Source organism: Amblyomma mixtum, chromosome 3 (genome assembly GCF_055824585.1).
Source record: "Amblyomma mixtum isolate Tamu chromosome 3, ASM5582458v1, whole genome shotgun sequence".
In the NCBI taxonomy this organism is placed as follows: Eukaryota; Metazoa; Arthropoda; class Arachnida; order Ixodida; family Ixodidae; genus Amblyomma; species Amblyomma mixtum.
In genome coordinates, this window is record NC_143014.1 from 33,037,767 (window position 1) to 33,059,824 (window position 22,058).

At 49.1% G+C, this 22,058-nt stretch overlaps 2 protein-coding genes across 5 annotated transcripts in view; one reads left to right on the top strand and one right to left on the bottom strand.

Annotated features, from left to right (window-relative positions):
- The window catches only part of Nt5b (5' nucleotidase B), a 92,318-nt gene that overhangs the window by 26,828 nt on the left and 43,432 nt on the right, over positions 1 to 22,058 (top strand). The window contains exon 3 of one of the 3 annotated variants that reach the window (XM_089578636.1): positions 20,373 to 20,396. The exons of 1 other annotated variant lie outside the window; for it this stretch is intronic. In XM_089578636.1, the coding sequence (XP_089434762.1) occupies positions 20,373 to 20,396 (24 nt within the window). Of the gene's footprint in view, positions 1 to 8,043; positions 8,063 to 20,372; positions 20,397 to 22,058 lie in introns of those variants that run through there. One more of the 3 variants, XM_089578635.1, reaches the window with a different exon arrangement.
- Positions 802 to 7,844, bottom strand: LOC149349608 (uncharacterized). 2 transcript variants are annotated; one of them, XR_016290136.1, is made up of 3 exons: positions 7,514 to 7,844; positions 6,650 to 6,853; positions 802 to 1,123 (listed from the first exon to the last, which is right to left on the bottom strand). XR_016290136.1 is itself a non-coding variant. In XM_089578641.1 (3 exons), exons 1-3 carry the CDS (start codon positions 7,656 to 7,658, stop codon positions 1,067 to 1,069), a joined length of 336 nt encoding a protein of 111 aa, XP_089434767.1. In that variant the 5' UTR covers positions 7,659 to 7,844; the 3' UTR covers positions 802 to 1,066. The 2 variants fall into 2 exon arrangements, 1 of the variants encoding a protein (XP_089434767.1); XM_089578641.1 differs by having other exon boundaries at positions 6,720 to 6,853.

A 22,058-nucleotide genomic window follows, 5' to 3' on the forward strand; every position in this document is an offset into this window, starting at 1 on the left:
GAAAACTGCGGCAGAGAAAATAATTTTATGTCACTCATACGCGTATTTTCAATGTTTTAAATACGTTTTGTAATCTTTAGCATACTGATAGCGGTCATTTCTTTTAATATCGGACGATTGTGAACATGTTCACGAGTAAACTGAGAAAACGCTCTCGGAGTTTCGGTTTTAAACTTCTGCTTTCGAATCTGATTTCAAGTTGCTTAAGCTATGGGATCAAGGCACTTAATGCAAGGAGCTGCATACGACCAGGAGTCACTCGCGCTTTCGTGCACCGCGATGCCACCTTCGTGCGTTGATGCATGTCAAAAGCTCCAAAAGAATCGGACATTTCGCATCATTTTGTGAGTAAACGTGGGAAGTGGTACATATGCACAGTTCGCGACAAATGTGTACTGCAAAGGGTGTGAACGAAAATCTCCCGTTCTCGGAATTTCTCTTTAAAGGCCGATGACACGAAGCGAATCAACCTTGCTGCCGTTTACTTTTTCACGGTATTCGGCTTTCTTAACGCCATTGCCTCAATCTGCTTGACAGAGTACAAATCGGTGCTACTTATAAAGGATGTAGGTGTTCTTGCTTAAATGCATTTTTATTACGTTTTTCAGCACTAATGCACGCGGTATTAAAGGTAACACTGTTGAAATGAACGGCCCCGCAACGACAACGGCACAAGAAGAAGGACAACACATGCGCACTCTACAAACTGTTTATTAGACGGAGAAGAGGCACACTAATGATCCTCAGCTCAAGCATGTGACACAGCTCATTATCGCTCCGAACAGAGGCAGTGACAGGAAATCGGCATGAAAACAAGACAGCATACATGTAATCGCAGGACACTTTCGTATCCCGTGCGTATAAAGCACTAGCGGCACTAGCTTCTCATAAATAGGTTTTTAAGCCAAACAGAGGAATACAAAAAATCTCAGAAAAAAAGTAGTGTCATACATTAGAAGCAAAAGCACAAAACACAAAAGCACCACAACAACCAACCAAGCACCCACAATTTAGTGTGCACAATGCTACACATCGAACGGAAGTTTCTCGAGCGGTACATGCTGTTTCATATATTTCTGCCTCCATCTTGTTTCAGTCGTTCGTGATGAAGCTCTGGGCGTTGCTGCGTACGAAAAAAAACCATTATGAGCTCGTGCCGCGCGAGTAAAGACACGGCGCAGTCTTGCTCGGCGAAGGATAAAAAAAAAATGCGAGAGGCCCGCGGTAGTTCAACAAACCTTCGACATTTAATATAACAAAACGCTGAACATAAAAAAACCAGGCAGAACAGTTGCTCCATTTACCTTGGGCATACGTTTCCTTTGCGAATTGTGTTCGTCCTTTAGGGGCCAAAGCAAATTTCCGACGTGTATTTGCACTCGGCAACAGAGGACATGCAAAATCCCGCGCGCTCTACGGACGAAATACACTCCAAGCGCGTCACAATCGCGGTACTTGCCTTCAAATAACAATTCAGTACACACAAGCCACCTACATGAAACTGCAGTCGGTATGCGACACTGCATACAATTGGAAATGGTCTAAACGCGGCGATTTTCCCGTTGTTTACAGCAGTTTAGAGTAGTCGATAGCTACTCTGCATACCGCCATCTTCCCACGGTCTACATTGCGAGGTTCCAACTCTGTTCTTTGTCCAGATTTAGAGAGTGTCTAAACAGCTGGCAACATGAACAAACCGCTGGATCATGGCGGCGTTCATGCGTTGCCCACTGGTATGCATGGGCTCAATGGCCAGCTTTCCCTCTAGAGTTGGTTATATTAACTCTATGCCAATAACGCTCTCGTCTCTTGCGTATACAGCGTTTTAAGGTTATGATGTTCCTACATGCCAAAGTCTGTCGACAAACTCTATCCTGCACTGAAGTGATCGTCTCGAATTCCATTGTATTAAACGAAGCTCGAACGTCTTCAAATAAAAAGCTTTTCCAGGCGCATGACTCCGTTTCCGTAAACTGTACTATGTGGGATATACAGATATCCCTCGCCACCCCGCGCCGAGTCACGAGACGAGAGCGCCCGCCGCAGAGAATGGGGAGAGGAGGGCACCCGGCAACTCTCCTCACCCTCAGCTCGGACGTGACGTCACGCCTACGCTCTGGCGTCTTAGGGACGGGTGAACGACCCCTCTTGATTGCAACAAGTTGCTCAAGAGGGAGGTAATGTCGTAGGGGTTAAAAGGCGAAGTTCGCGCGGGAACGAGGGACTCGCCCTCTCTTCTCGCCGCGGTGCTACTGCCGCTCTGCCCTGCCGACCCCGTCCTGCCCGCGTCCTCCCGGATTATTCAACGCCGGTCGACGACGACCTGGTAAGCTGCTGAACCATCTATTATCGGATAGAACATTCTTCCGCAGTGTGCTTTGCCTTGCGCTAGGTAAATAAACGGTTTCCTAGCGTACTCTGTTCGTTGCCTACTTCGTCCGAACCCGCCGTGGCTGTGACTTTGCGCCACGGGTTGGGGACACGAGAACGCCCGCGCATAGCTCGCACGGAAGCGCGCCTTCCCGGCCGGCTGCTCGCGGGTGACCCCATAACTACCAAACGAAGGGGAATCGTTCAAGTCACTGTCCCCACAAGGAGTGGCCCCGCACAAGATCGTTAACTAGTGCATAACTGATTCCACTCCGAAACTGTGGTTTAAGCCAGTATTGCCTAAATTGGATTCACCATCTTTACATTCGATGCATGTGGTTGTCGTTTACTTTCTCTGCCGTCTTCCACTCTTCCGTCCTGGCCTACAAGTCAGTAAGCTGACTATGCCGAATGCCCTGAATGCTAATATCATTTAGCTTTCCTTTGAGTATGCCTACGAAGCCTGTGGCTCTTTCCATGCCCTCATATCCAATCGAGATCGAGGTGCGTAGCGTTTTTTAACTACCCCACCATCGCCGTTGCACGCACTTTTGTTTTGCCCTGTGGCCGGAAACCTCGCCTTTGTCGTTTTGTATTTTTGTAGTGGAGCTCACGCGACAAAAAAAAAAAATTCAAGGGGGCACTTTGTTGACCTAAAGTGCGGTGAGGCGAAAGCCTTTAGCGCGATGTTGCTGCTTGTGTCACTGATGTGTGGTTAAGGTGTTAAGTACACAATTGTTTGTGAATCTTAAATACTGGAGACACTGGAGGGCGTTCGGGAGGCATCCTTCTGATTCGACCTTTCTGCACACACACTCCAGCGTCCTAGACAAGGAGAACTACACATGCGTTGGCAGGAAGTATAGCGTAGTGGGGATTCCTTAAGGAGGTTGCTGACACTTTCAATTTCCTCACTGTGCGCTTCTCTTTAGATTACCTGTATAGCCTCTCGAGAAAACAGATGACCCAGGCTCTCACTGAGTCTTTCTTCCCTACACCATTGTATCGGCAGCCTTATCTGGGGTCTTTGGACATCAGTGTTCTAAAGCGTGTTAGGCGGATGTGCATTCAGGCAGCCGCTAAAACGTTCTTTTTTAAACTACACACAGCGACGCTGCCTGTCAAGACATTTCTTTGTGACAAGGGGATGTTTGTACCCTGGAATGTGAATTGCCGTCTGTGTAACGTGCCTGAGACAATTGATCATTGCTTCATCCTGTGCCGTGATGCCATGTTCTTTTGGGACATACTACAACGAACTCTTAAGAAGGACATTGGAATTACACCATACACTATTAGATTTCTGCCTGTTGACAAAAACTCTGTTGTGCCTTATGATCTGTTTATGTTGATGGGACTATTCAGTCTTTGGAAAAGCCGTATGATGGACAGACATGCCAAGCCACCAAGATCGTCCAAATCTGTGTTTCGTGAACAGTGTGCTTTGGTGAGGAGTGTATATGCTGCACGCGAAGAACCTCCAAGCTGGCTGCCGTGTCTAGATGAATGTGTGTGCCTCCCTGAATTTTGATGTTTGGATAGAGATGCAGTGTTGAGGTAGGGCTATGGCGGGCTCCTATTAAGCAGCCCGGTAACTTGTGACGCGAACCAGTCTGACTGAAGTTTTCCTCCTTTCTACGGAAGTTCTTCCATGCAATAAAGAAAAAAAAGGAAGTATAGCGTAGCCATTAGCTCGCTCGGCTGCGGAGCGGAAGGATGGCGGCTCGAATCCCATCGAGCACAAAAGATTTTTTTTTCTGGTCTGACTAGAAAAACGTGACACCTCTGCTGACAACCTTCTGTCGACGACGATGAAGCATTAAAGGATTTCGCCTTAATATTTGCTCGTACAGTACGTGGGAGTCCTTTCGCGGGCAAAAGTTCGCTGTGTTGATGCATGTTGCGCCTTTGGTTTCGACGGAGCCATGCACGCATATGTGCCGCCTCGTCATACATTTCCTCGGAAATAATAGCGAATCTCCGCGTCCAGTTTTTAAAGCGAAAGCTTTACTACTTGCACTTTCAAGCCTTTGCCGTGACGCGGCGGTGCCACCATTGACCTTTCGCATGACCTCTGTGTGACGTCACGCCGAAGAGCTGGGCGACCATCTCGCGCCGTCTGCGAGTAGTGGCGGTGCCACCACCGGCGTCCTTAGATTAGATTGGATTAGGTTAGATTAGATTGGATTAGATTACAGTAGATTAGATTAGATTAAATTACATTACATTGGATTGAATTGGATTGTATAACCGATGCATCACCACAAGTCTAACCACAAGCACCACCACCAGCTACACTACCAGCTGAACCATGGCGTAGGTACGGATATTGCTTTCGCAATTACCGGGCTTAACCAAGCTAAGCCACAGCGAATATTTTGAGGTGGAAACGCATGCGAAGAACGATAACGTTTTTTGTTTTGTTTTTGTTTTTTTTTGCCATTGGCGCGTTTTGACTGCATTTGAAAACAGAACTGTTTACTGTCGGATATAGCGAAAATGCAGAACTATATTTTTTTACGTACAGCTATATGCCTTCCTTCATGCATAAATTCTGCTGTAATAGATCCTCTGTACTTGTGGGGAGTAACTCGGCGGCCTTTGTTAAAATTTATTTTAATAGCAATAAAGAAGACACAACTATATAACTAACCGTTTCGACTCGCAAGTTGCCATTGGTATTCGTGCTCACTACAAAATTTAAATTGTTTTAAGGCGAAAGTTGATCTTTTGTGCAACGCTTGCTGGAACCGATGACGCAGGCGGCACTAGCTTGCCGAGATATCTACACAATCTTCTTATTTCTGGGATTAAGGGGCTTTCCTGGCGCATTTTGGAGTACATATAGAAGGACAAAGCACGACTATATCATTTCGCGAAACTTTCGTTTAATTAAAGGCGCTATGGTTGAGCTAAACGCCGTGGAAGTTTAAGCTATGCTTTTTATGAGTCATTCGAAGCCAAATTACCTTGAAATACTTTTGAAATGCTGCAAAATTCTGACTCCCATTAGCGAGAAGCGTAGAACGCACGCGTTGAGGCAAACGTAATCTTGTTAGGACTTACTAAAAAAAAACTAGAAACAAAAAAATTCTTCCAAACTATTCTCCGATGACGGCAAACAATGTGTCGTTGGTTTCGCCCAACTGTGGATTGCCATTGTTTTTTCTTTTTTGAATCCTTTGCGCAAGTTTAATAAAACACCCTAATACCGCCCAGGTAGTACCGAAACATTGCGATAATGCTACATTTTTGTTATGCTCAAATGTAATTTCAATGTACTTAATGTCCTTTTTTTCTAATGTTTTTGTAATGTTACATATAAATGTTCGAATAACCTTCCCCAAATATTCGTGAAACATGTAAACAACATAAATGGAACTTTCTGGAAAATGAAAGCAGCCCCGTACAAGCATGCAGGCCTGCCAGTGGTGACGGCACTCAACTTACAACACTTTGCAAGAACCAACGACAAGAGCGACACCTTTTCCACTCAGCACAACATGCAACTCATATTCACTCACCTCCAAACGGATATCATGCCGTCGAGCTTATATACTCGCTACTGCGGGATGTCCCATGAGTGATAGTGGGGAATGGGTAATAACTAAAGTTTTGTGACAGAATAATGGGGCTCTTCATGTAATCTATGGCGAGTACTATCTAAGATATGTGGTTACAAGGTACTGTTAGTTGAAAAACATCTTTACTCTAAGAACAGTGAAAAAATGTCTGGAAATCCATGCTCGAAATATATTTGAAATGTTGTTTTGTAGCTGCGACTCTAACATTATAATAAAATTCAGAAGATTATATTAAAACAATGTTTGTTTAGAACGTGAAAGTAACGTTTCCCGTATAATTTATAACGTTTTATGTTAATTTTAATGTTAATGTAAAGTTACAATGCAACATGTAACATTACTCCAACTTACATAACATTTTTATAACACTATTCTAATGTTCGGTGCTACCTGGGCGGCCGTTTTTTTTAGGTCCGAAATTAAAAAAAAAAAGAAAGGTAATTTGCTTTAGATTTTTTTCAGCCCTGCAGGCCTTTATTGGGGGAAATGGCGGGCGCTAGGTAAGAGGCAGAATTCTTTAATTAGTTCGCTAATTAACTACGTCAGCTTTTCTTAATTTTATTTCCGGGGGATGTTGTATTTCCAGATTTGGAGATCGTCCTCTCAACAGTCTAGCCAAGAAAAAAAAAGTAATGAACAAATTTTTAGCGCGCGTTACGTGGCGAGAAAAAGTCAGTCTAGCTGACACCGTATACCTCAGCGGCAATGGGCGCCTCTGACGTCCATCGCTCTGCCCTGCGCCTTGCATCACACTACAGACGTCACCTGAGGCCCAGACGGGTGGACCGGCGATGTCGCTGCCAGTTTCGCTTCGCTCCGCGGCTTCTCGGACTGCCGCTGCGTCGGAGCCCAGTGCGCGCTGTCATGCGACCTCAGGACTACTGCGTGGTCGTTGTCGTCTGTTGGAGCGCCAAAAAGAAAGGCTCACGTCATTTTCAACCGCTCAGTGCGCGACGTGGACAGCTGATTTCGCAGCGGCAAAGCTTTTTATTCGCTGAACTGCGCACAAGCGCTTAAGATGTATTATCTGTCTTGACCATACTCTGCACGGAACAACCTTGAGCTTGAAGCCCTTTGTGGGAATAATTATTGCGAACCGCGGTTTGGGCACAGCTCCAAGAGGATTAATATTTTATTTTCTGTTCAAGGTACTTGTTCCGCTGGAGGCAAAATAACTAAATCACTCGATAACTGAGCCATCACCCGATGCTGGCGGACTAGATGGAGCACCCTTTAGGTGCTCACGACAAACTTATTGACAGCGCATGTGTAAAAAGCCAGGATCTCTGTATAACTGAATCAGGGCTCAGTTACAGAAATCCTGATTCCTTCAAAGTCAGTCGCACTCAGATCCTGGTGCCGTCTCACATGAAACGGATACATACAGTTCTTGACAAGGACTTCCCACACTATGTCAGTGGGCTATTTGCCGAATGCTGACTTCCGGCTTCGCTCTTACGAATGCATGCACGCCGATTTCGAACTATTCGTCTGGAACGTATGCTTTGGGCTTTAGTTCACTCCACAGAGCTTGTAGAAGCAAATTTGTTCATCCTCACAAACGATGTCTGCTGGAAGCCGGCGCCCCGGGTGCTTGGAAGCGTAGAACTGCGCCGCCAGACGCTCGTTCTTCATGGTTACATATGCGTCAACCATGTCCTCTATTTCTTCTGTAGATAACCTTCCTTCACTCCGCGACGACATTCCGAGGCCGATGCTGTCACATGAGCGTTAGCCTTTCTTTTTGATGCTTCCACGAACGACAACGGCCACGCAGTCGCTTTGGCATCGGGTCGCAACAGTCGGATCCAGGAACGAAGCGGCTTCTCCCCGTCAAAGGGCCCCCTTCCGGCGTATTCATGAACCTGGTAGCGTTACGATGCAGGAAGGGGACTATCCCCTTTCATCTGCCACTGCCTGTCACGCTATAGGGACCGGGCGGCCGTTGTGTGGCGCCACCGTCGCCTCAGCGGAGCAGCGCCGCCCGTGGCAAAACGCTCGTCAGAGGAATAAGGGGGGAGTGACGTAGCCGGCTGCACTCAGCGAGGATGTCCGTGGCGGTCGTTCTGCGATGGGCAAGGTTCAAGGCGTGGTCGCGCTCATACGCGGTAAGTGCATACCACAGACAAAGCTGAATGCGCTAAGCTCGGATATGTAGTATCTGGAAGTAAGTGCAACTTCATTCCTTCGGACAAAACCGTTGTAATACACAAAACGGATTTTACATGCCGTATTACTGCCTGCATGCAGTTGGACGCATCCCGCATCCGAAGACGCGGGTCCCGTTGCTAGGGCGTCTAGTAAGCACAACAATGAATCTATGAAATTCACTAATTGGACTAATTAATTCGGTCAATAATTTAATTAACCATTTTGCTGACTTAGCTGAAATCAGTGCAGTTTAATTGTTTGATTAAATAAGTAATTAGCCAGTTCACAGGTTCGGTTAAATTACCGCTTAATTCGTCAATTGATTATTTCAACCCATTAATTACTTCGTCAAGTTAATTATTTGCTGTTAATTAATCATATTAGTTATCTAATTATTCATGCATGATAATAAAATATGTAGCTAATTAATCCGATGATGAACGATTGACAGTTCATGTGGACACGCTCTGATGACACACTCTGCCGACACGCTCTGATGACACACTCTGCCGACACGCTCTGATGACAGGCCCTGTACACGCCACTCATGAGACGAGAAATGCTTTCGCATTAATAATGCGTGGGGGTACTTTGCTAGCTTCCGAAGAGTTTCCCTCAGTTTCACAACCGAATGGTGCGATCGCGATTTTTGTTGCAAAGTTTTGAGATTTTCGCTGCTCATATTATGACTTCCTTGAGAGACATGAGCTTTGAGGACCTAGAGTGCACATACTCGCAACTTTTTATTGCGGGAAAAAAAGCGCAGCTTGCATTTTAATTAAAGTTTCGCAAGAAAACGTGATATATTGTATGTAAGTGTGTATGCAAAATGCGGTGCCAAAATAGGGAAAAAATGTATTGGCTTAGAAGCATCCGACGAGGTTGCGTAGCTGTTAGTGCTACCAACAACACAATAAGGCCTAGATTTCGTTTCACAGGACATCTTCACGCACAACACTACCTAAATTAAGAGCACCGAAACAAACTCCACAGAAACCCAACGACAGACTGCTCACTCCAACGCCGTCTGGCGCCGCGGCCCATTACGGCGACGAGGGAAGCGCCGAGAGGCGGCGCCACCCGTCCGTGAGAATCGGCCAACGCTATTGGCTGGAAGGGGGTCCTTTGATGGGGAAAAGCCGCTTCGTTCTTGATTCGTCCGTGTCGGAACTGAATGCATGCTGTTATAGCCGGCCGGCTTTGTTATGGCCGGCTTTAACAGCATGCATTCAGTTCCGACACGGAGCGAAACGAAACTGGCAGCGAGAAAGCCGGCCCTGGCCAGCCTGGGCGACAGGTGGCGTAATCAGTGTGGTGCAAAGCGCAGGGCGGAGAAATCTACTCCAGAGGCGCTCACCGCCGCTGGATTACGGTATGAAGCTGCCTACTGTATAAGGCGAAAGCCTTTTGCTTTCCTTTATAGGCGTTATAGGCCTTTCCTTTCCTTTTTCATATATTGCTTATAAAGGCGAAAAGCCTGCGTGTCCGTCCGCGCGAACTTGTCAGTCATACCTGTGACGTCACAAGTCGAAGTCATGCGAAATCACGCGAGCTGTCAATCAAACCTAGTTAAACAGTGCGGCACTCCGCATATGGTAGTACACCTTCGTTCCCCTATGGACCAGTGGGTGTTACCATTGGTACACAGATTGTGGACCACCTAATTGTCGTAGAATGTTCGGAGGGGTATCAAACGATTCAGCGCGGTACGGAGCATAAAATTACTAGTGTATTCAAACCATAGCATGCCATGGGATTCGCACCGACGACCTTTGTTTCCTTAAACCGTGACTTCTTGAAACTTCAAACGTCCATCACGCGCAAACGAAGTGATGTCAAACGATTTGTCTTGTTGGTCTTTGTGGCGGTCGAATTTCGATGGAGGCGAAATTCTAGAGGCCCGTGTACTGTGCGATGTCAGTGGACGTAAAAGAGCCCCAGGTGGTCGAAATTTCCGGAGGCCATCACCACGGCGTCCCTCATAGCCTGAGACGCTTTGGGACGTTAAACCCCCATAAACCACAAACGTTGGAAATAAAGGTGTAGTATGTCGTAACTCGAGGTCGGTTATAACGAACACACCGCATATAACGAAGGTGTAGTATGTCGAAACTCGAAATCGGTTATAAAGAGCATAACACCAAACAAATGCACACAATGAAGAATCAGAAGCGTTCCAGACAGCTCAGCAGAATGGCACAGAGGCTTTGGCCTTGCGGCACCTCAGGTGACTTAAGTGCTCCCCTTGAATCTTTTTCGCTTGGTAATGTGCGCTAAAAATTTGTTCATGAACTTTTTTTTCTTGGCTAGACTGTTTGGAGGTTTATCTCCAGTAATGCAAATACAACGTTTCCCCTAAGTAACAGTTAGAAAAGTTAACGTAGTTAATTAGCGAACTACTTAACGCATTCTGCCTCTTACCTAGTGCCCGCCCTAGCCCCCAATATAGCCCCAGGGCTAAAAAAAAATAAAATGCAAGTTACTTTTTTTTTTTTTAAATCTTGGCCCTTCTAAAAACGCCCGGTGTGTTTTTAGAAGGTCCTGAGTGTGTATTTGTGCTGTTGTCGGATGCTCGGGGGGTGAATTTTGTCTCACTGCGTTGCGATGGTCTCGTACTTCGTCGGCAGTGAACTTTTTGCCGCTTCCGGCCACGCTTTGCTCTCCCTCTCGCTTGGTTATGTAGACGCGAGCGAGCCAACTTCGGATGATGAAGGCTCCATAAGCCGCGTTTACGTGAATACGACAGCGGGTGTCGTATTTTCTATAGGGTGTCTCGCTGAGCCGCACGCCACTGTGTACATGTACCACATCGTCTTTCGGGACGGTGACCCCCCTCGCCCAATGCACGCGAGGGAGAGGTCCAGCCGCCCCCAGCTTGAGCGCAGTCTGCTTTGTTGTCTAGCTGAGATGGTATTGTTCGATCTACGCCTGCCTTGTGGCGGCCTATACTAAAGCCCCTGCTCGGCAGAAAACGTCATGGATGGGCTTTAGCCCCTACGTCCTTCGCGTACCGCGCCTCCCTTGCCAACGCCCTTGCCACCATGCCTCCCTCTGCGAGATCCTATATTTTTCAAGTGGATGATGCGATTTCGATGCCTGCTCACTGCTCAGGCCAGGCTTGTTTTAACTAGATACACGAAAATATACCTGAAGTGCATGTTTGCCAGACTCTAGATCATTTTTTCCAGCTGCAGGGCCCTAATGGATCCGGCCACTGAAGTGCCGCGCACTTCGGCTTACCTTATTATAGTTAATGCATAATTTCAGGCAGAAAATAAACTTCGTCGGAGAGCTCGCGATGCTCTGCACAGCAGGCGGCAGGCCGCGGACCGGAAAGACCGCTTTTGCCAACCAAGCCTGTTTTCTTTTGGCACGCCTGCTTGCCCACGTGCTCCACTGACGCCAGATTGTTTGCAAACAGGGAGAGGTCCATCGTCCAGCCTTAGCGCTGAGGGTAATCAGGCTTTTGAAATTCTGGAAACTTATGGGTGTTAGTAATGATAAGCTTCAGATCTCTAATTACGAAACATATGGGTATTACTAATGGTAAGCTTTAGATCTCTAATTGCAACCAGCCGTCTGTCTGTAATAGTTGAAAGTTAACTGTTAGAAATTAGACGACGTACTAGTTTACATGATTCAGCGGTTTTCTGACGTCCGCCAACACTGTTATTACTTTGCCGCATAAGCAATCTTCTTGCTTCAAAAAGCCTTTCTAAAAATTAGTGCTAAGCTTCCCTCAAGTACGCGCGCGCATATGTGTGTGTGTGTGTGTGTGTGTGTGTGTGTGTGTGTGTGTGTGTGTGTGTGTGTGTGTGTGTGTGTGTGTGTGTGTGTGTGTGTGTGTGTGTGTGTGTGTGTGTGTGTGTGTGTGTGTGTGTGTGTGTGTGACGTGTGTGCGTGCGTGCGTGCGTGCGTGCAAAGTTCGTTGTAACGGCCTCGCATGATCAGGAAGAAAACATCCGTAGTGTCCGGAGTAAAAAGGGAGGGGCACAAAAATAAGTTCTTTCCAACGCAACCTCACGGCACGAAACTTTGCTATATATTAAAAAAAAAAAAACTGAACGATGAAGGGCCTCCCGAGTCAGTTGCACGAACCTGCAGTAACTTTGCACTGCATTTCTAACACCTAGTTGCAGAACTTGAGCAGTGCAGTGTTCTCGCTGCTCTGAGAATTCCTTTGGCTGTCTCGATGTGCTGAATGACGCTGCGCGAATTCTACAAGCGAACCTGCAGTAGCTTTTCGTTAATTTGTGGAAGTTGCAGAACTTGAGCCGAACCGTCGTCTTGCTGCTGTAGGCCTTGAAAGTTGTGATGTGCTGAACGACGTCGTGCAAGCTCAGCTTAACCTTGGATCCGCTCGGTTCATTGCTACCTTTATCTTCATCGTTAATGGCTGGCAGAGTTGACACATGTGATGGGGCTTCCCTCCCTGCCTTTGTGACGACGAGTCACAAATGTCCGCTGTAAAAGTTTCCTTGCGTCAAAATTGTCCGCTTATTTAGTCCGCTGAATCAGCATGGCGAAGTTCTGGGCCAGTTGGTCCGACATGTAAAAGGACCACAACTGGAAAAGGATGACTGGAATCCGTAAATTTCTTAATTTAACTAGAGGGAAAGCTGGCGGCGCTACACTTTATCCACCATGGAGGGATGCAGGAATGCCGGGAAGGCGAGGCTTCTCACTTGGCTTGACTATTGTTGGGCATAAAACGTGGATTCAGTCGTAAAAATGCGACCTTTCACGAGGGACTCGAAGAAATGCTGTCAAAGTTTCCATTTCATCCTAACACTGCGCTTTCACTTGCGTTAAATCTATTTAAGAAGTGAAAAACTTAATATTGAAATAATTTAATCTGCGCACAGAGGAGATCATTACCTACCAGTTTCGAGGTACAATCCACGTTTTCGGACCAACACTAGCCAAGCCAAACATGAAATCTCGCCTTACCGGCATCGGTGGCGCCATCTTTCCATCTAGGTAATACTTAGAAACTATGGCGTGAACAGTCACACTACGCTGACGTGGCCGGCAATGGCTTCCTTCTTGCGGAGCGCTGCGCGAAATGTTTAATATATGTTCAGTATCTCTGATCCCAGCCCTCGCCTTTCTAATAACACGCGAGAAAGCCAGCAGTCATACATAATTAGAGTCCAGTACACGTGTAATCGGCTCTTTGCGGGCTTCGTTAGGCGAACTGAATTTGCAGCCTTGTGTCACTCGTAAGAGGACCCCTCCTTCTGCTCTCCCGCTTTTGAGAAAGAAACTTAAATTTTTTTTCTGTTTAGTGCTTTATATAGTTCCCAATCAATAGCAGGAGGAAACAGAGACCGATGACAGATTTATCATATAAGGGAGAACGCGCGGTTCGAGAACTCGTACTTTTGAGCGTTTTGCTACATGCTGATGAGGAAAATGATTTTGGTCAGAAGAGGGAAGACGCATTCAAGGCGAGCACTTCGTTCCGTGTTCTGCGTACTGAGTGTCTTTTCCTCACATTTCTGGGCTCACGGGTGTGCGGGACAGAAATTTGTCCGTTTGTTATTGCGGGTTTTGTGGACGGATTTTTTCTCTTTTTTTTTTGCGTGGTATCTACGCGTTTCAACTTCTCAAAGATGTGTGCTTTCATGCACGCTTTTGAAGAAGGAACCCCACGCCCCCTTTGTTTTCTCATTTAGTTTCTCCTTTACGAGCTCGGTCGCCGTGAGTTCGGCGGTGAGGGCGGTTATCTTTTGCGTAATGCTCAGTGGGCACTGAGCCGTTATCTTCATCGTCGATAGCGGAGCGAGCCCCGGTGCTTCTCGCGGGTGCACGGCATGCTGATGCAAGTCGGTGTCTATGCAAGGTTCTTGCTTGCCGAGCCCCTAGATAAGACGTCGCGCCATTTCGTCTCGGGAAACGTCAGAGATAAGGCAGATTGTCTACTGGTTGCTTTGGATATTTTGCCGCTGCGCCGTCCCTGTATGTCTTTCTTTTTTTCTTTTTTTTTTCGTGGGGTGAATCTTGCAGCCTCTGGCCTCAGCACTAAATAGGTTGTTGCTGCTTCGGGCCTTAGTCTGTTTTACTGCGGCATGTTGGCCCCAATGCGACAGTCGAGGGTTTGACCCGCCGCGGTGGCTCAGTGGTAAGGCGCTCGTCTACCGAGCCGGAATACCCGGGTTCGAACCCGACCGCGGCGGCCGCGTTTCGATGGAGGCGAAACGCAAGAGGCGCCCGTGTGCTGTGCGATGTCGGTGCACGTTAAAAGATCCCCAGGTGGTCGAAATTATTCCGGAGACCTCCACTACGGCACCCCTTTCTCTGAAAGCACAAGCTGATGGGCGAGTTGGTCATTCATTGTTTGATTTGAAGCAGCGCAAGGCCGAAAGCCAAAGAAGAGAGCAGAGAAAGAAACGGACAACACAGGCTTTCTCTGTTTCCTCTTTCACTCCTACCTTCCTCCCTTCCCTTACGGCGCGGTTCAGGTGTCCGCCGAGGTATGTGAGACAGATACTGTGCCATTTCCTTTCCTCAAAAACCAATTTATTTCTTATTATTTTCGGTTGAATTCAAAATGTGGTTCACGCATTGGGAGCCGTTTACATGTGCTAAGATCGTTTGTCGTGTAAAACAGGGCAGATCTGAGTCGAAATACGAGAAATGCATGCGTAGATCTGCAGCGCAGTTGTGTCGTCCGTCTGGCTATGCGGCTGCTGACGTTCTCGCACCTCCGAACTGCAAGTGGGTTCATTAAGGTGGCCGTGTTTTGTGCGTATGGGCGGGAGCGAGTGCATCTCAGCCCGTCGGCAAGGGGGGGGGGGGGGGGCACACTGAAGCGTTAGGGGGGGGGGGGGGGGGGATAGCTGTTAAAACATCTGTTCGCGGTAAACTTTCTGTGGCTCTGTAGTCAATTCTAGGCAGGGAAGTGAATGAGACGGCCCTTTGTCACCGTGTTGTGTCACTGCGACAAGTCGTCCGGCGCCAGTAAACGAGCAGAGGGACCACAATCTTCTGGCCGGTTACTGTATTTATTATTGTTATTTATTGATTACTGTGCCCACCGCGCCGTGAGGCATTGCATTGAAAAGGGGGGGGGGGGGGGGGGGGGAGTCACAATGACACAATCAATAAAAAGCAAGTAAACCAATTAAAAGTAAGTGAGCAAGGAAGCAATGCAATGTATAACCTATCCAGTTGCTTGCTTGTAAATTTAGTAAATACACATAGTGTTGTTTGTGCAATATGACTGTCGTCAGGCATAACTGGACTTGGTACTCGACTGGACGGCCCCGTGCAGTCTGTAAGGAGAGGATGGGCCTCCGTCTAGCTTTCGCGGTTCTTTGCGGCAGCCGCTAGCACGCGGCATCGTTTGCAGTGTGTCGCATGGCAGTCGGCGTGACGCCTCGCATTTGCAACCTGGTAATACTAATTCGTATGCGCAGCCAATGCGCCTCTTTCTTTTTCTAAGCAAGGCATCCGAGGTCAGCCTTCGTCTCGATAGCAGAGAAAGGAGGTATGCGGCCGTGTAGTTCTCGGCGGTCCTACAGAACCTGGCTTTCTGGCCCACAGAGCTGTGTTGGTAGTTCGTTGCGATAGGATCAGCACGTGCGAGAGGTGACCCATCTAATCACTTTGATTGGTCAGACTGATTATCTCAGCGTTCAATTAAAAAAAATCCAGCTTGAACATGCTGGGAGGTACGGAAAACGCACACGGAGAGCATCGTCGTCTTTCTTTCTTTCTTTCTTTCTTTCTTTCTTTCTTTCTTTCTTTCTTTCTTTCTTTCTTTCTTTCTTTCTTTCTTTCTTTCTTTCTTTCTTTCTTTCTTTCTTTCTTTCTTTCTTTCTTTCTTTCTTTCTTTCTTTCTTTCTTTCTTTCTTTCTTTCTTTGGGGGGGGGGGGGGCAGGTCTGGTTCAGTTTGCTCCGTATCGGACATCGGACATTACCTTAGCACTGGTCCGTGAAAAGGTCGCCATGCGGTTGTTGATTGCGAGGGCTAGCCTGGGCTACCTTTATTCTCGGCACAGGTACGACGGTGAAAACTGAGGCAATCAAGCGATCCCTGCTTTCCGGCCATTTCGCGCGCAGGCGAAAGAGAGTAAGCTGTTGGGCAAAGGTTCTAAACTGGACTACCTCCATACAAACCGAGTCACAGTTGTGCTCTGCGGATCGATTTTCACGTGACTCATCGAAAAACCTCGAAAACCACTCGACAGCTAGTAGGTATACGTTTATTTTATTTTTCAACCTTCAGGTGGCAAAACTTAAAATTGACCCATGGCTATCCTAATCTAACAGTTGGTTTAAGCCGGTTGCACGTACATGGTGCAGGCAGGGGCTATTATTTTCCATTCTTGTTGGTTGCCCCAACCTACTGAATGAATGTCACGTGACTCAGCGGCACGGATTGAAGAGACACTGTGAGCGAGCCGTTCGCGGCAGATACCGTAGACTTATGGCGTATTCCAATTCGGGATCCAGAGCAAGTTGTCTTGCTCGGCGGTAGCGAAGAGCGTGCTTCAATGGACGATTTGGATTCAGATCCTGAGTTCTGGACAGACCGCGATGGTGTGGTCCCTTGGCTCCGTAGACCCACTGCTCCTTCGCGGATTGGGGATCTGCTCCGGATCACCGATTTGAATACGCCATTAGTGTGCTGTTCGGTCCGCTGTGTGGATCCACTCTGAAGCTGTTCCAGAGGACACGCAGCAAGGGAACAACGATTCGGTTGGCGGTGTTCTTGGGCTCCCACAATACTTTACCGTGTGAGGCCTATTTGCACTTTGCTTTATTTTAGTTGGCGGCAGTTATCTCAGCGGTGAACTGTTTCAGCGGGTATGTTTTTTTGGGGGGGTTCGTTTTGGGGTATGTAGGAGAACACTGGAGCAGTCAACCTTAATGTTGGCGCGTGCTTTTTCTTTTTGGGGTGTTTGCGCTTGAGGTCGTCACTACTGTTACTTCTGAGTGTAGTGGTTTCAGTCCTTCCCGTGTTGCCGCAGCTTCGAGGTAGAAGTGAATGTGAGCGCCGCGGGGTGCGGTGAAGGCCGCCTTCTCCGCAGGCAGGGCGCGCTCATTGCGGCGCGGAGCCCGGATGTGATGTCTGCGCGTCGTCCCTTTTTTCTTTCTCTTCTTGGCTTTGATGGCAGCTGGAGATAACCGTGAATGTCGCTTACGCAGAGAGGGGCGTGATGACGAAAATTGCGCCGTGCTCTATCTTATCGGCCCGGCTGAGGGCTGGGCGCAGGTGGTGATAAAAGCAGGGCCGCCGGTGGTTTCCTTGAGGGGCGGACTCCGAAGTGTGGTAGCGTAGCAGCCTGTAAGAGCGCGGTTTCCCAGGGGTCAGGACCGGAGTCGACTAGCGACTTCCCACACTTTCCGGCCAGTCTAGCCGATAGCAAGGTTCCCTGTTTGCTTGGACTGGCAGCGTCGAACTAGGGTGTGATTTTAATATCACTCCAGTCAGTAGGGACGTGAGCGGAGACGTGGAGTTTCCGCGCGCTGTGTGTGAGGTGTATGCATTAAACGGGAGGGATAAGCGGGAGCAACATAGCGTAGTGGGCGAGTTGGTGTTACATCTTGAAAGAACGAAACAGCGCGACTAAAACGAAGGACGAGGGAAAGGATAGGCACGTACAAGCGCCGAACTGTCAACTGGCTGTTTAATCGAAAAAAAAAGACAGTTAAATATCTAACCGCCGCGGGACAAGCTCACGTCATCTTTAAAAAATAAAAACATTAAAATAACTGATATGCTGATTCGTAAACACCTGCGGGCGTCCGTCTAGTTTCGATAGTCCTATCTCGCGCTTTGGCAAGGCCACGGAAGCGCTGCTCACGGAAGTGCCCAGTGTATAGAGGGGCGACTCATCGAGGGTTGGCAAACGCCATCGTCCTTGGCAGATACAAAGCACGAGCGAACGCTGTGTGGTCTTGATACCGCCTTTCTTAGCTGATCGAATGGGCCACGTCAGCCGTCGGGCCCTGCAGGGAACGCGGCTGATGAGGCCAAAGAGGGCTTCGTGCCCGCTTTGCGCTTTGTGATGATGAGCGTCACCGTTAGCTGACGTGTGGCCACTAATTTCGGTGACTCGGCCGTGACGGGCTTCTCTGCGTGGCCTGCTAGTCGTTGTGCAGGAAGGCGACACTCGCGCTCGGCCAGACGGACGACGCCGTTCTGGTCGTGAGAGGCGGTGCTCTTATGGCGGGGATGCCTGCTGGTATACCCGTCCGAGCACTGCCGGCTGTGATGAAAGGCGCCCCTCTTTTGACGTCACGAGCGTGTTTCGCGAGATACGATATAATACGGTGGCCGGACGCCTCGTGAATTTTTCATGCGATCGTATCGGTGCACGAGAGGGCTGCGGCGGAGGTGTGATCGGCGCGGCGTGGCTTTCACTCGCTCGGTTGGTCGCATGTCGCGCGGCGGTGAATCGTGTTCGTGTTCAGACGCCGTGCTTCAGGGTGTGTGTGTGCGGAGTGAAAACAAGCCACAGGGCCCCGTGGCGCACTTGCTCTCGTTCGGCGTTTATCTCGGGCGACGTGGCTCTTGGCGGAAATGCCCGGGCACAATAATCGGCCAGAGATCTTCGCCGGAGGTCTTTTTTCCTCCGCCGCCCGAGGCGAGGCAGGCCTTTTACGATGATGCCACCGCGACACACGCGAGTAGTAGAGAGGCGCGCATTCCGGGCGGCTTGCGTTGGGCCGCGCCGCCGACTTGGAATGAAAATGCGAGGAGTGTTCTCTTTGGGTCGGTCCTGCAGAGTAGCCGATCGCAGAAGCAGGACTGTCGCAACGCGAGCGTCCATCTGCGAGTTCCTGTTCGAATGTTGTCACTTTGCGAAGGCAGCTGCGGCATGTCCAGCGGGTGGATTGTGCGAATGCTGCGGGCCGTGAGGCTCCAGTTGTTTCCCTTCTGGCTCGTCAGCTGTCGGCCATCTTGCTCCCTCGCCTCTTTAGCTTTGCTGCATGCGGACTCGTGGCCGCTGATAAGGGCCGTCTTCTGACTGACGCGCGAGCGAACATCCGACTCCGCTCGGTCCCCGGCAAGTCGAGGGAGAGGAAAAAGAAAAAAGAAATGCGTGCGGGCCGTGGTCCTCTCACCGCTCGTGTCCCGAGCCCCTCGCCCGCTGTAGACGGAGCTCAGAAAAAAAAGAAAAAAAAAAGACGTCGCTTCGTGCTTTAACGGCGGGTCCATTTCGAAATAGGCCACGCCGGACAGGCGCGATTTTGCGAGCTGACATCAACTTTGATAATTCGTAAGCAGTGCTCAACGCGCGCGCCTGCGTTGTGTCGAGTTAGTGTGCCTACCTGCGTGGCCCACATTGGCGTAGTAGAGCGGGGTCTTCCTCACTATGTCCTGGCGGAAGGAACACAAATGCTCCTCTGAGCACCATTCATCCATTCATGTTTCGCTCTTCCTTTTTTTTTTTTTCTGGTTGCTTGCACTCAGCGGTGCATTATTCTAGCGAGTGATCCCCCCCTCGTCTGCCTTCTCCGTGTACCGCCCATGGTCGGCAGCTGTTTGTCGTTATTAAGTGGAAGTTGTGCAGCGAAAATGTTTTCGATGCCCATACTGTGCTTACTGCTGTTATGCTCGTATTAGCTTTTTAAAATAAAAGACTATCTTCTGTGCGCTTAAACTCGACTGAGTTTGTGTACAGTTTAAAACGCCTTTAACCGGAGGGCTTGTGCCACCCTTTCTTTTGACGTTCAGTGCAAAACCACAGCGGATACACGTGTGTGGCGCACGAACTAACACTTTGGCCATGGCATGGCGTAATTGGCATTGCATGCGCTCGGCTATTTTGTGAGGTCGCCGATCTCACAAGACAGCCGGGGTTTGTTTCGTGTATGCGCGCGCAAACATTCGAACGACCCGGGTTACCCTTCAGTAGCGATCAGTCATTAATTTAACCTGCCACAGTGGTCAGTTTGCTCACAATCGGGTGGGCAGGTTGTGATGACGCCATAAGGTCACGTGACGAAAGTGGCCCACCTGGTTGCCTCTTCGGGGACTTTTCGGTCACAACGGGGACGACACCGACGACGCCAGGTTTAGTGCACAACTGGAGCCTTAATACTATAGCTTTGTGACAGACGGTCTTTGTTCACGGTCCTTAAATCATTTGCTTTGTTTGAGCACCACGTTCAGCAACAATAACAACAGCAACGGAGGTGCAAGTGAGGCTGCATGAATTGTTATGGTTGTGTTTATTTTGTGTTATGTGCTGTGTGTTGGTTTCTGATGTTGTGAGCACTTTACCACAACCATTGTCCTTCTCCTTGCAGAACGCTTCTGCTCGAGAGAACAAGGCGAGTCGCAATCGTTTTCTTTGTTTGAGTAGTGCACTTGAGTTGCGTCCTTGTATTTCCCCTCTCACTCCCCATCTTCTTTCTTGGCCCCTGCGTGGAATCTTTTCCTTCCTGTGCCGCTCTTCGACCCTGGCTAACGCAGTGCCTTCGAATAGTGCACCGACCGGGCTAACTGCCGTAGACGCTTCTGTAGCCTGGCGAGGGAAATGGCAGCTGGCAATTCTCTCCCACGTCGGTGCTTACCCGTCCCCCTGCCAACCGAATCGCGCCTGTAGGATCCTGAATGCACTTATGAACACCTTGACGTTGCTCGCGGAACCGCGCATTCCTCGATAAATGTGTATCTTTTAAAGCTTTAGACACACCAGCTTAATCTTTCACCTTGCACCCGTGCACTTGTTTGCTCATCCCGTTTCCTTTGTACAGTCGCATGCAACTCGAGAACGTAGCGGCTTTTCACCGTCAAAGGACCCGCCTCCCCTTCCAGCCAATGGCGTCTGCCGATTCTCATGAAGCTGCTAGTGTGACAGTTATAGTCAATATAGTGACAGTGCAGGGCGGGGCGTCTTCCACTCCTTGCATTGTCACGCTAGCAGGCTCATGAGAATGGGCCGACGCCATTGGCTGGAAGGGGAGGGGGGCCCTTTGACGGTGAAAAGCCGCTCGAGGTTTTACCTAACTGCTGCCTCCACTGGGTGCCTGTCGTCAGAAATGACGCTGTCGGGGTTGTTTTGTTCATCTGTTGCGACACACGTTGCATACATTTTAGCGCTTGAGGCAAACCGTGAGGTAAACGCTTTGGCCCGCGTTCCAGTGCAGTTGCGCCCAGGACTGTTATTCACCGGCTGTCGCTTCACAGCCTGTCGTGCCTGTCAGCGATAGACGTGTCTTTTGGTGTGTCAGCTGGGGTTCCGATCCATCATTGTAATACTACGTGCAGTACGCTCCCGCTTGCAGTTTTTCTCAACACTGCTTGGCCCACAACTGGACGACGAGGCGACGTGGGACCCGGAATACTGTCGCGGGAACGTCGCCAGCTTGCTTAGCAAAGCGGAGAACAAACAGTTGGAGGAGCGCGGCCTTAAGGGTATGAGGCGATAGCGTTAATGCCTATGTACGCAGAATTGTTCATTCTCTACTCTACATTCGTAGATCGCTGGGAGTCCTCGTACCACTGCTGGCGCAATGGTGCAGCCGTTAAGCGATACAAACGCCACTGCCTGCCACCGGTAGAGCTTGTGCGACCCAGGTTGGTCTTCCCGAGCAACCTCTCGCGACCAGTCATTAATCTAACTGCCACCTGCCACGGCGGGCTTTTTGCTCACAATTCGGTGGGCAGGTTATGATGACGCCACAATGCCACTTTACCTAGGTTGACGGGACAAGGTCGTGTGACCGGCCCATTTTTCGACCGTGGCGGGTTGCGCGAGGCCGAGCAAAATCTTGTGCCCCAAGGTGGCCGCCCTACCCCGGCCGATTTTTAGCTCGTAATGCCGACGAAGACGCCGGACTTTCTGCAGAACGGCAGCATTAACGCCATCGCCTTAATAAACACAACACTGTACGCGTAGAAGCTACACACACTGGAAAGGACTCTAGTTCCAGCCTTTTCGTTCAGTAGCTAGGAACAGAACACAGTGTGCGCCCTTTCTGCTCGGCAAA

Coding starts and splice junctions, on each gene's coding strand:
- LOC149349608 (XM_089578641.1), bottom strand. CDS start 7,658: ATGTCGTCGCGGAGTGAAGGAAGGTTATCTACAGAAGAAATAGAGGAC. Junction 6,854..7,513: donor GCTTCCAGCAGACATCGTTT/GTGAGGATGAAC, acceptor GCGCTCCAACAG/ACGACAACGACCACGCAGTA. Junction 1,124..6,719: donor TCCACCCGTCTGGGCCTCAG/GTGACGTCTGTA, acceptor TTTCGTACGCAG/CAACGCCCAGAGCTTCATCA.